At 44.1% G+C, this 12,946-nt stretch overlaps 1 protein-coding gene across 1 annotated transcript in view; it reads right to left on the bottom strand.

Annotated features, from left to right (window-relative positions):
- Nucleotides 1-7,349: 7,349 nt before the first annotated feature.
- Nucleotides 7,350-12,946, bottom strand: part of CMTM7 (CKLF like MARVEL transmembrane domain containing 7) — a 15,176-nt gene continuing 9,579 nt past the window's right edge. The window contains 4 exon segments of the mRNA XM_019474471.1: nt 7,350-8,849; nt 9,207-9,288; nt 10,314-10,412; nt 12,287-12,460. Of these exon segments, the coding sequence (XP_019330016.1) occupies nt 8,836-8,849; nt 9,207-9,288; nt 10,314-10,412; nt 12,287-12,460 (369 nt within the window). The 3' untranslated portion in view covers nt 7,350-8,835.

Genomic DNA, 12,946 nt, shown 5'->3' with positions numbered 1-12,946 from the left:
TGGTGTGAGCAACAAGGCATCCTCAGAAGGGAGGACAGACTCTCACCACTTCTATTTTTATGGTTAACACAACACCCATTTTCACTCTCCTATGCCTGTCTGCACATCACTGGTTATTGATACTCACATTGTTAAAGCCCTGCTTCCCATTCCTGTCCCTCAAATCTAAACTAAACCTCCCTAGCAGTGCAATTCATAGCAACAAGAGCTTTGGCTAAAGCTCTGCCTGCTAGTTTCTCAAAACAGCTGGGATAAAGTGGCTATGGAGGTCTATCTATCTGAGGGGGTACGATACAGCTCTAGAAACAACTGTCCCGTTAACGTAAGCCTGCCTGTTTTCTGCCTCATAGTTCTCTTGCTCAGAAAGGCTTGTTTTATGAATGAACAAATGTTGTCCTTGACTTGATACAGTTTTTTAATTGTAAACGCTTGTTTCTGGCAATTGTGCTTCTCATTTGAGGGTAACAAGGGCATAATTATTCAGCTCTCATGCATCACAAACTGCTGAGCATGAGGTATTAATGGAGTGCTTTGCTGCCACCATAGCTTAATAGCTACAGCTGCAGCATTGTGCTCTTGTTTGGCTGGGGTTCATGAAAAAGGGGGATGCAGATCATTAAGTTTTATGTTAAGAGTGATTTACAGATGTAGAAATAACAGTAGACTCTGCTAGATGGACAAAGCACTTCTGATTTAAAAGGAGCTATTATACCAGCGGAGCTGTGATTCGTACTCGTGGTGATACAAAGCCACCAGCACCAGTCCACCTCATAAAAGCCCCCAATAATCTCAATAACAGAAAGTTGCGTGAGTGTAATTGTGTGCGCTGGCAGGGCTCTACTGGGGGAGGGGGGAAATCATACCCTACCATCACAGCTGGCCAGCAGATGTAATAAAAGGAAGCTGCAAATGGATGCTTTTGGCTAGCTACAAGCTTTGAGGGGATACACAACCCCTAGCCTGGTCTCTTCCCATCCACCCAGCTATCGCATTAGCTCTGTTAAGTAAGTGCATGCTGACATGCAAGTCCTGGAATTAAGAGGTGGGTATTGCCCCAGCTCCACATGGGAAAGTAAAAGGGGTATCTCCTCAGCCCAACCCTGAGATGTCCCAGCTGGGAGGCCAAGCTCCCCCGGTAGGCTGATGGAGGAAGAGGCATGTCTAGGTGAATCTGAGAGGAAGGGTAACTAGCTCCTGCACTCCATCTAGGTGAATCTGAGAGGAAGGGTAACTAACTAACTCCTGCACTCCGAGTCACTGTTGCTGTGATTCACTCTTGCCCTTCTCTTTCTTCGTGGAATACGCAAGGGAGACTGGCTGGGTGCTAAGGCTAGTTCCATGCAAATAGCCTCCAAGACACACTGTGCTTTTCCCTGGGAGAATGGTATTAACTCTCTTTGGGCTGTAAAAAGAGGTGCAGGATGAGTGGTGTCTCTAATTTCCTACTCTGTCCTTGTATGCCTAATGGTTAGGTGCCTCTAAGTCTACACCTGTGGGTTTTTTTCCCCCAAGGTTTCTAGAGTCTTGCCACAATTCCTCCTATGTGGAGGAATTTCTGCTGTTGCTCTTCCTGCACAAGTGCAAACATGCAAGGAAAGAGCAAGTGGTTCAGACATACTTAATTTAGCAATGACTCTATGGTAGTGGCTTGGGGGTATTCACCCCTGCAGGGAGGCTGGGCCTACCACATCATACACACACACACATTGGCTCCACTTCAGAAACTGACATATTCTTGTTGTCTTTCTGGTAGCCCCTTCATCAGCCACAGAAACATGCAGGTGTTTCCCTCATCACCACACATTACTTTTTTCCTACACATATCCACACATGCAAAGCACAGAGCACTCAGTTTGCTCCTTTTCTTCTGTGCTATTCCCTCTTTTCCCCAGGTGCTTGGTTTGCCGCACAGCTGCCCGTCTACCTTTGCACGGTCCCAGCCTGTGGGCACACCCCTCTGGAGTCACAGGCGAGAGGGGCTCTGAAGGTGACATACGTGGCAGTGCCTCTGTGCTCCAGGCGGGGCTGAAATCATTTTAGGGCCAGGCAGAGTAACCTGAGGGCTTTGTAGCAGCGAGTGCTGGCACCGGGACACCTGCGCCTTCCTGTGTTACTTCACACTGCTGGGCGAATTTCCTGTCACGGTGAGGAGGGCAGGACTGCTGCTCTTCTGCTAATGCTTTAGGTTGCAGTTTATTCCTTTCAAGTGGTTGCTTTGTGCATTGCTGTTATTCTAGGTCTGTAAACATCTAAAGAGCAACATATGAAATCTACATCTTGGGCATTTTGAATTTAACTCGGTTCAAGCCAGGACCCACAAAAATGCGTTTTCATTGAAGTCATCTATGTCCTAATCCTTTCTTCTGCTTCAAAAGCTCTGGCCTTCATGGCTGGCTAGTGCTCTGAAGGACTTACTCTGCTCAAACGCAAGTCTTGCCTGAGAGCCGGTTAGCACCCAGTGACAAAACTGCTTTTGAAAATATTTATCATCTTATGCGCCTTTCTGTAAAGCTGTAGTTCAGCAATATGCAAAAAACAGGTGCTGCTGGAGGTCATACCACGTTCAGGAAGCGATATGAAAACATTAACCCGAGTAACAGCACTGTTCTGAGCGGCTCGCTCAGGAAATGCCAGGTAGCACTGCCACTCTGCAGTGGCCCCTTGATTTTAGCTTCTTCATCTGCACTTTCTTTTCTAGCTTTGCCCTCCTTATTCCCCACCACCACCACCCCAAAAGGCAAGGTCCCTCTCAGCCTCCTTGTTATGAACCCTCCCTATCATACTGCTGTCCCCGCCCCAGCACATGACAGGCAGCCACAATATCACGCCTCTGGCTACTCAAAGCCAAGCTTTCACAGCACTAAGCCAGAATAATGCCAGAGAGTTCGGTATCTAAATCCTGCCTCCATGTAAAACTGAAAGCTTGTCTTGGCAGCCACCTCACCCTTGAGGCAGGAAACTCCTGTAGTGCTACAACTCTTTTTTCTCCCCCCCCCCCCCCAGCTTCCTACCTGCCTGCAGTGCTGCTTCTGGGCATGGCCAGACAGCTTCAATTTCACTGTCAGAGCAGCTCTGACAGAAGTTTGGCAGAGGGCAAAAAACAGACAGATTTTTTTTCTGCCAACTGCCCCAAGGCAGAGGGGCTGGTCTGGGCAGGTGATGAGAGCTTGTTTGAGACTTAATAAATTGGCAAGTCATTAACCCAGTAAACCAGTCCAGATATGAGATAATAAGAGGATAAAGCTACTTCATTGGTTGTTCATCAATATGGGGTTTTTATGGGTTTGGTTTTTTTTTTGGACGCAAGCTGCTGGATGGTGGGAACCCACTGCACACTGGTCAGTCCCTAGTAATAAACAAACAATGGCACAGACTTACCATACTGGCCGTGAGAAACCAGAGTGCTGACCCAGGGGACTAGCCGAGGCTGAAGGACTCTGGGCTCAGGGACAGGCAGAATAGAAACAAACTCTGGAGTAGCCAGCTGTGGGTAATCAGTGACCTCTAGAAGCAACAAGCATAGGAAGGAGCAGCCAACAGCACTTAGTGCTTTTCCTGTTTTCCAGCTGCCTTTGTGCTGGAAAAAAGTAATCATCCTTCTCCAGGAGAGGAAGATGACAAGCACCAGTGCGACTTTCCGACCTCCTTCCATGTAGCGGAGTTAAACAAGCCCTGGGACCAGGGATCGGAACTAAGAGCTGCCTGTTCCCCACAGGATGGCTTCGCAAGTGTGCAGCTCTGTGCATCTGCAGAGGAGTGAAAGATAAGCCAAGGGCACGGCGCCTGCACCTGCACTCCAGTCTGAAAACTGAAATGGCCTAAACAGGAGGGTTGCTTAAGAATACCCTAGAGCTTTATGGTGAGGGCTCTCTCCTGCCACCTGGGTGTAAATCTCCACAGGCAGAAAGAACAGGACTTGGGCCTCCCACAGACCCTTTCTCTCGTGCCTGCTTCTCCCCATCTCACACAACCAGCAGCACCTCCTGGACGCCAGCCCAGTGTCAAGCTCATCAGTAGGGCCCTGCAATACGTAACTCCAGCTTTCCTTGGCTTTCAGGTGACAGTCTAAAAGCGGGTCTGTACTTTTGCCCCTAGCCAGAAGGATGGCCAAGGCCACTGGCCAGGACATAGCCTCTCACGCTTAGCAGCAGTATTTTGCTCCATGCTGTCTCTAAGAACAATTTAAAGTTAAACAGGGCAGAACATGTGGCAACTTGATGCCATGTTCCGCAGCCTCTGGGTCAGGTTTAGTGTGTCCTCCCGCAGCTTGAGCAGAACGTGCAAATCCCAGACACAGGGTATGAAGTGTACATAGCAGGCAAGCAGAAAAGAGACTTTTCTATCACTCCAGGCAGGTCTGCCCTTTAAGTACTGACACAGCCAGAAACTGTTGATACCTGCCAGCGTTTCTATTAGTGCATAATGTGCTCACATTAGTTCCTCCTCTCATAAGCTTTCTACTAATGTTTGCACCTGCCCTTCCTTGTCTCCTGCTCCTTTTTGTCCTAATAAGCTCCTAGTCCTCTTCCCTGGAGCATCACCTCAACACCCCCCCCCCCCCCCCCTCCCCCCCCCCCCTTCCCCACCTTCATTAAAAGTTATCGTTATCCTAGTGTCCTGCTATCTCCTCTATAGCCCACATAGTGATTTGTTCCCAAAGCCTTTTAGGAGTAAAGAAACCATTCCTTTGTAGTTCACACAATGCAAAACACAACCATTTCAGAGCAACAGAAAAAGCGTGCAAGCTGTCACGTAACCTCCAGTGTCTTCATCCAGCACTGTGGTCCTCAGGCTTTTCAAAGCCACCCTTCCCCTTTTTAAAAGTTTCGTTTCCCCTTCTCATCTTCCCAGTTTCTACCTGAGAAAAGCACTATTCACTCTCTAACTTATCTCAAGCCCCCAGAGCTCAAACATCAGGGGGTTTTTTTTTGCAGTATGAAACAGTTTGTACTACCTTTTTCTTCTACCAACATTTACATTTTAATTTTCAGTAAAACTGAACCCCAAACTCTACCTGTGTTGGCTCAAAGGATATACTACACTCACCCTGGAGCTGAAGAGGACGGACAGCTTTTGGGTGGGATAGTCAGAGACCAGCACATCCAAACACAATGGCAGGGGAACAGTTTTTTCTGTGGCTCCTACCTCTTGTCCTCCAGTTACAGGATGTATTCTGGCACTCCCCAGAGAAAAAGTCACTGCTCTAAGTAGAGGAAGGAAAAAAATGAGCAAGACAACAATCTGATTCTCAAAGCCGTTACATCATCCAAATAGCGAACATAGTTTATTTCTAAAACAGCTGGAATCCCATATTTGACAAAGTTGCAGACAGATGGAGCTTTCAGAACCAGGTTGATACTGAAGGAAACTTAAAACAGGTGCCAAAGTGCTTTTAAAAAGGTGCCAAAGTCCCTGCCAGACAGAGCTGTCATTCAAAGACCCCCAGTAGAGCTGGTGATACCAGTAAAACCTGTGCTTTTCTTGGTAGACATGTTTCACAAGGAGGATTTGCAGGAAGCGAGGAAGCTTTGGCAGCAGAGATGTCAGTTTTCCAGTCTGAAAGCATCCTGCATTAAGAGCATCTGGTGGGTCTATGGACCCAGCACTGTCATAACAGCAAAAGCTGCAGGCATACCTTAGGCCTGTCCATAGGCACAAAAACCAAAAGGGAACTTGTAATTTACTTCTCTTGATCCAGTATAAACAAGTGCACTTGTAGCAAAACATATTCTTTGGGCAATCACAGAGCATAGTTCAGAAATTCTTTGGTCGTCAGACTGCATGAAATTCCCCCTAATTTTTTTTTCCCCACATGGTGACAAGTGACAGAGTGATGTGGGAGGCTGAAAAAAAGATGCTAGTGTAGTGCCAGGAGAGGGGGCACGATTCCAGCAGAGCGTGGAAACAGCCTTTTCTTCAGAGCAAGCTCAGGCTCCAGCCCCAATCCTTAGCAGGTGGTTCTCCCCACTGCCACCGCAGCGCTGAGGTCTCAGCTGCATTCACACGTGTGCAGCGGAACACTGGTTTCCCACAGGATTGCCAAGAGGGGTTAACGCTTGTAGGAAGGTGCCTACTATCTATCATCTGAGGTGATACCTCAGGAGGTGAAGGAGAAACAGAGCACTTCTCTTTCCTCTGGGAGAACGGAAGAGGTTGTATCCTTAAATATCTACCATGTCAGTCCAAATTAAAGTCAGAGTGCTAGTTTCCAAAAGCTATAGTTAAGTCAGTCTTGGCAGGAGAACTGGTGATCAAGCACCCCTGTTGCAAAAAAATACATGTGTATATGTGTGTGTGCGTGTGTATATACACGTGTGTGTATACCACCTTCTGCAGGTATTTTCACTCAGAGTGCCCAGAATGAAGTCATAGAAGCATAGAATAGTTTGGGTTGGAAGGGACCTCTAAAGGTCATCTAGTCCAACCCCCCTGCCCTGGGCAGGGACATCTTCAACTAGATCAGGTTGCTCAGAGCCCTGTCCAACCTGACCTGGAATGTTTCCAGGGATGGGGCATCCACCACGTCTCTGGGCAACCTGTGCCAGTGTTTCACCACCCTCAGGGTAAAACATTTCTTCCTTCTAGCTAGTCTAAATCTACCCCCCTTTAGTTTAAAGCCATTCCCCCTTGTCCTGTTGCAACAGGCCCTGCTAAAACGTTTGCCGCCATCTTTTTTATAAGCCCCCTTTAAGTACTGAGAGGCTGCGAGAAGGTTTCCCTGAAGCCTTCTCTTCTCTAGGCTGAACAACCCCAATGAACAAGTCCCTTGTCAAACAGGACTGTCCTTTGGACCAGTCCTGTGCTGGCAGGGCAAAGAATCCTGAACCATCACTGACTCTGCTGACAGTGGATTTCTAGCTGAGAAAGATGTCTATTCTTTTACGCCAAAGAGCCTTCGAGGAATGCTCAATTCAGGTCATTAAAAACAAAAAAGTGACCCATTTCTGACCAAACAAAATATGTCATCTGAAGGTATTGGGCAGAAAAGCAGGCCAAAGTTGGATGGTGTAAAGAAATAAAAAACAGTCAATATGAAATTAGTAACATTATAACTGCCTCTTACATAGTTTTAGTTGAATAATCCTCTATGTTAGCGTCAAAGCAGTTTATCTTGGAGTGAATATATGTATCTTCATCCACAAACAGCAGACTTTTGCGCTTTCAAAGTATTTCCTGCTCTATGTTGCTGTAAATAGGGCACTTATGAAAAGGAACAGCAAGAAGAATCACAGAAACTGCACCACGAGGAGGGGGATTTCTACCTTTCCAGGTTATCTGCTCAGTTATTTTCATCTACTTACTCAAAATTTTTGACACTTTAGCAGTTGGCCAATTTCTCTTGTCAAAGAGTAAAAAAAAAAAAAAAAAATTCAAAGTGAAGATACATATATTAGGATGAGAGAAAAAAATAAGGTGGCAACAAATGGCAATGTATGATGACCTGCTATGAGGCACAAAAAGAATTTTATGAGAGGACCATTAAATTACTCAGCAGTATTGGCGCAGAATTTCAGACAAATAGGAGAATGCATAGCACGCCAGAAAATGCTTCTTTCCTCCAGATGGGACCTGGTAAACTGTATAAATCCTACGTTTTGCAGAAACCTGCTGCACCATCATGCAGTTGTCCTGACAGAAGAGACCAACTTATAAGTACAAGTTCTACTTCACAGCTAGACATGAAAAGGGAAAGCACCAAGGAAGACGGGCCTGTGCTTCCCTTTTTCCTGCAAATAATTTCCAGCTCACCAGAGACGGACTGCAAAAGGAGAGAAAGACAAAGGTGCCAAGAAGACATTGTCTCAGCCTCGAAGTTACACAAAACTTCATGACAATACCAGCTTGGACAAAACTGAACTGTTCTGCCTGTCCAGGCTCTGGGCAGAGTCTCCAAAAGCATGGATCCCAGCAGAGGCAGAGGAAGGGACAAACCGCACGTAAGACACAGAAAGCAGCACATTGCTCCATTCACAATGGGCTTTCCATAAACACTGTTAGACTCCAAAGAGAATAATTTATAGCAAATGCACAGAAATTGTCTACAGAATGGGTCTTACTCATTTGTAAAATGGGTATTTGTATTTGTGAAAAGGTCCCACAAAACATTAAACACATATTCTTGGGTATGTATTTTTCTGTATTTGGCAGAGGGAAGTTTTAAAGAATAATCTTTGATTGTTAATAACCTGTAAAAATTCATGGAGAAAAAACCCGATTTCATCATGTACAGTTGGGGCTAGGAGGGAGTGTTTGCAGTGACGTATTCAAGTTGCAGTTCATAATTTTTGATGCTGGCTGAGCTGATGTTAGAAAAAGTCCACAGTTCTGATAGAAAGAGGTAACAAAGACTTGGGTCAGCTTATCCAGGCATAAATCAGTTTGTAACAGTTCCTTCGTTAAGCAAATCATCCTTTGAAGTTAAGAATCAGGTAGGACTTTGCAGGATTTCCCTTCTGTAAACAGATGGAGGAAAATCAGAAGCAATTTTTCCATCCCTCTGAACGGAGAACCAAACGACTCTCCAAATGAGTTTTAAATGCACTTATTGCAAATAGCTGGAAATGACCGCAGCCCAGCTTGTGAGGCAGAAGTTGTCTTTCTCTGTAAAGCTCATAAAAAGCAGGTTCTCCATTATAAACTTCTTTGAGGGGGGGAAGTGAGGGGAGCAAAAAACCTTTGGTTCACAACATTGTTTTGCATAGGCATTCAAGGAGATCTTCAAAAGCTACCGGCTGTCCAGGCTAGTAACAAAATACCCATGCTCTCTCATCAGTAGTGGACGATCCTCTTTGGTATCCTATTTTGTAAGGCAGACGTCTTGCAGAGATGGAGGAGTCATACAGATGCATCTTTGAAAAGGAAGACAGTGTCACTTGCATTGCACAAACAAATTCATCTACTTGATTAAGGAACACACAGGAAACCTTCTTTTGGTAGGGGGTGGGGGAGGGAGAAGAGAAAGCACTGATACATTCACTACTTGCTAGAAGCAAGTTATTTTGCTCTTGTAGTTAGTTGTTAACAGCTGTCAGTAGCTGTGATACATCTGTGTTGACAGAAAATACGGAATTATTGCTTTGTGAGCAATTTTGAGTAACAAGGAACAGGACGTTAATAAATCCTTCCAGGCAGACACAGCCCTGTGGCAGAAAATATAAATATTCATTTTGGGAAGCATTCTGGCAGTTACTAAGCATGATACTTACTTGTTGACTGCGTGATGCACGAAACCTTGTAGGATGACCATATGCTTAAAACACAAAGGATCGTAGCTAGGAACCCGAAAGTCTGGATGAGAAAACAAACAAACCACAAATACTTACGGAACATTAGATGACACATATTCCATGAATGTACGGACACTCTTGTTTATCCAGCTACATATTTTATGATGTTAACAGACCCAAAAAAGTGATTTCTTACTTCATTCTCCCAATATACTAAAAAAATAAAAGTTTCCGTAGTATAATAGCAGCTTATGTCTTGTCAAAACAATGACTGAAAGATAGACTGAAAGTCATATACAAGGGGGGAGAAAAAGCAGCATGGAGTCTCGCCTTCTAGACTTCTCACTAGGATTCTGCAACAAAGAAAAAACTTTTTCTAACACCTCTGATTACTGTTCTTTTACTGCCCCATTCAAACAAGTCTTTCCCTGCCACCTGCCGAATAAGCAAGTCAGGTAAGTCTTCTAGTCTGTTTGCATCATCAGGACTAAGTTTCTGAAAGTAATTCTTTACTCTCGAGGAGCTGTATTTCAGGTCCTGCTGCTGTGAAAATACTGTTGCCCACGCTCGGAAGGAATGCCTCTCTCTATAAAGCCCTCCAGCCAGCAGAGGCAGAGAGTATCTTCCAGTAAGTCAGCCCAGGACCCCAGTGGGTTTTAGCTCGGGAGAAATTATCTTGAACGGGGTTCTGTTCAGGAGCAGGAGGCATCAAAAGCCAAAGACTGGAGTGAAATCCTTTAGGTAACTTCTAGCTGCTACAACAGCCATGTGTCAAAACTGAATTGCCTTGATTCTTCCCCTAAACTCATTAGTTCCTATGAGTTAAAGCAGGAACCTTTGGTTTCAACTCTCTGACAGGACAAATATCCACTTTAGTGGTGAGTCTGGAGTTTCACAACAAAATATTTTTGTTGGCATTGTGTTACAGAACATTCACTGAAATGAGCTAGAAGGTAGCTCAGCCAACCAAGACACAAGCAAGGCAAGTCTGTAAGAAAATAAAATTACAAGTAATAGATTTCCAATGCCCTACTTAATATATATTGCAATTAAAAAAAAAGTCAAGACTAATAAACACAGTCTTACCGCTCCAGCCACAAGTCCAGTCAAATTGTAACTCTTGGATGCTGCTACAATCGATGCAATGAGAAGCAGAATTGTACCAATTAAATAATGAAGAAACTCCTGTAAAGACAAGCACAGCCTGCATCAGAAGGGAAACTTATCAGGAAAGCATTTCGATATGCCTCAGAATGAAAACAATTTGGCAGAGGTTACTCAAACCCAGAGGACAAAACACCAGTCAACAAAAAGAAAAAAAAAAGCTAAAAAAAGAGAAAAAAACCCACCCTGTGAGTGGATTTTGTACCATACCTGATTTTTAAAGACAAGCACAGCCTGCATCAGAAGGGAAACTTATCAGGAAAGCATTTCGATATGCCTCAGAATGAAAACAATTTGGCAGAGGTTACTCAAACCCAGAGGACAAAACACCAGTCAACAAAAAAAAAAAAAAAAGCTAAAAAAAGAGAAAAAAACCCACCCTGTGAGTGGATTTTGTACCATACCTGATTTTCTGTTCAAAAAAGGAGAGAGGGCCAATCTTCAGGTCTACTAATGTCACTGGAATAAGATCTACTTACTGGGTATGGATGCAATCCTTTCAATTCAACATGGTATATTACTGAGGGTGAAACACGTATCTTTATGGCATCAAGTATGCACCTTACTTAAAGAGACAGTTCTGGAGGAAGGAAGAAGCCTTAAGGACATATTTCTCTAGCCTATATGAAATGGCAATAAATGGCAGCAAATGGCATAAGTAGAAAACCAAATGGTCCTACTTCTGATAATCTTAGAAAGTAAGCAGTGGATCTACTGCTGGACTTACTAACAACTTACATCAACCAAGACTGGAAACGGGAGAGAAGCCACGAAAAGCACAACTATGCAGACACTCATAACCAACACCACATTAAATGCTGCTTTGCAAAACTGTCATTTATTAGCTTATTTCAATCCCTCATTTCAATCCCTGCATCTGTATTATCTCTAGGTAAAGAAGTACTTTCTAGAGACAGTTAGTGGTGGTACGCGTTTGAAAAAATAAAAAGGGGCACAAGTCTAACCATATTCTTCAGCTAAAGAGAAAATTTAAATTTTCTCTCTGGTTAGGAGTGGATGGATGGACTAACCATTATCTTAGATCTGTAAACTACTTACATAGCTTCCATTAAACACCATCCAAATAATTCTCGGATTTCAAAATCCCTCTATATCTCTCCAGTTGGCTTTCCCCATCCCTTTGGTCCTTCCTCTGTGGAACTAACATGTCACCATGCATAAGGGAGACATGTTCTAAGAGGTTATTAAAATCCGTCACCCCACACTAGGACGCAGGACCCTTCTGTTAGCTGACCTGACCCAAAGCTACTGAGGAAGTTCAGGTCTCGCATTTTCTGTGCTGCTCGTTAGTTCTCCATGAGAGATGGATGTGCAGGGGAAATGTGGGAATGAGGCAGGAACATCCTGCAGGATATCCCAGGAATGGCTAGGCTATGGCAATCAGGCTGAGGCTGCTTTCTTGCTATTGTTTAAGTTACCTAAAACCATTCCAAAAAGAGACACATTTAACTTAAATAGCACTAGTAGACTTTATTTTGGGACAGGATGTACTACATGAATTCTAATGCTATGATCTGGCACTCTAGCAATCCCTTAGCTGCTATAAATGACCTGAGCTAGGACCCATCTGCTGAAGCTTGATAATCCGTAGCTTCTTTTCAATTGTCTCAGAATAACACTATTGCCTTCCCTGGAGTAAACCTGGATTTATATCTGTGTAAACGAGGGCGGGATCAGATCCAAATCAGCTCAAAAAACCTTACAATTACAGCATCTGCTGAACTGAATACTAATAACAAAAGCAACAAAAGGATTTGTATACAAGGCAAAAAAGAAGTACGTGGAAGACAGCCTATCATTGTGTGATAGCACAAGAAAATGAACTAAGTAATCAAGACATCAACCCACAAAAGAGGCAAGCAACCCAGACTTACCGCAAGTGGCCAGCTAACACAAGTGAGAATCCTGTAGACTCTGAAAATGTGGATAATGTAGAAGAACAAAATCATAACCAAGTCGCACATGGTGACAATCTGAAAGTAGCTGTACGCACTGTAATCCGTCCACGGAGAATTATTTACACTGATGAACGCAACCAGCAGTGAGATCTGAAAGACAAAAGGCACATTAAAATTTTTTACAGTGGTACTCAGAGGGCCGTGGAGATGATTTTAAACACAAGAAAATGGCACTTAGAAACAGAAGACAAATATCTAATGTAAATTGGATGGTCCCAACAAAATGGAGGACAAAGTAACGAGCATGGTAATAATGTTTTAAAATTTACTGTTAAATGAGCTAAAACAAACATTGAAAGTGAGGAAAGAGCCAACTGCTCAAAGGAAAGCAGCAGTTTCAGCCTGAAGAACCCAACCTGAAGAAGTCTCTATGTATAATACAAGAGGTCTCAAATATAGAAGAGGCATTGAATGCCTGGAGTTCATAGAATCATAGAATAGTTTGGGTTGGAAAGGGACCTTTTAAGGTCATCTAGTCCAACCCCCCCTGCCGTGGGCAGGGACATCTTCAACAAGATCAGGTTGCTCAGAGCCCTGTCCAACCTGACCTTGAATGTTTCCGGGGATGGGGCATCC

The sequence above is a fragment of the Aptenodytes forsteri genome, unplaced genomic scaffold, assembly GCF_000699145.1.
Source record: "Aptenodytes forsteri isolate BGI_AS27 unplaced genomic scaffold, ASM69914v1 Scaffold9, whole genome shotgun sequence".
NCBI classification, from domain to species: Eukaryota; Metazoa; Chordata; class Aves; order Sphenisciformes; family Spheniscidae; genus Aptenodytes; species Aptenodytes forsteri.
The sequence above is the reverse complement of the archived record's forward strand: the minus strand, read 5'-3'. Positions and strand labels throughout refer to the sequence as shown.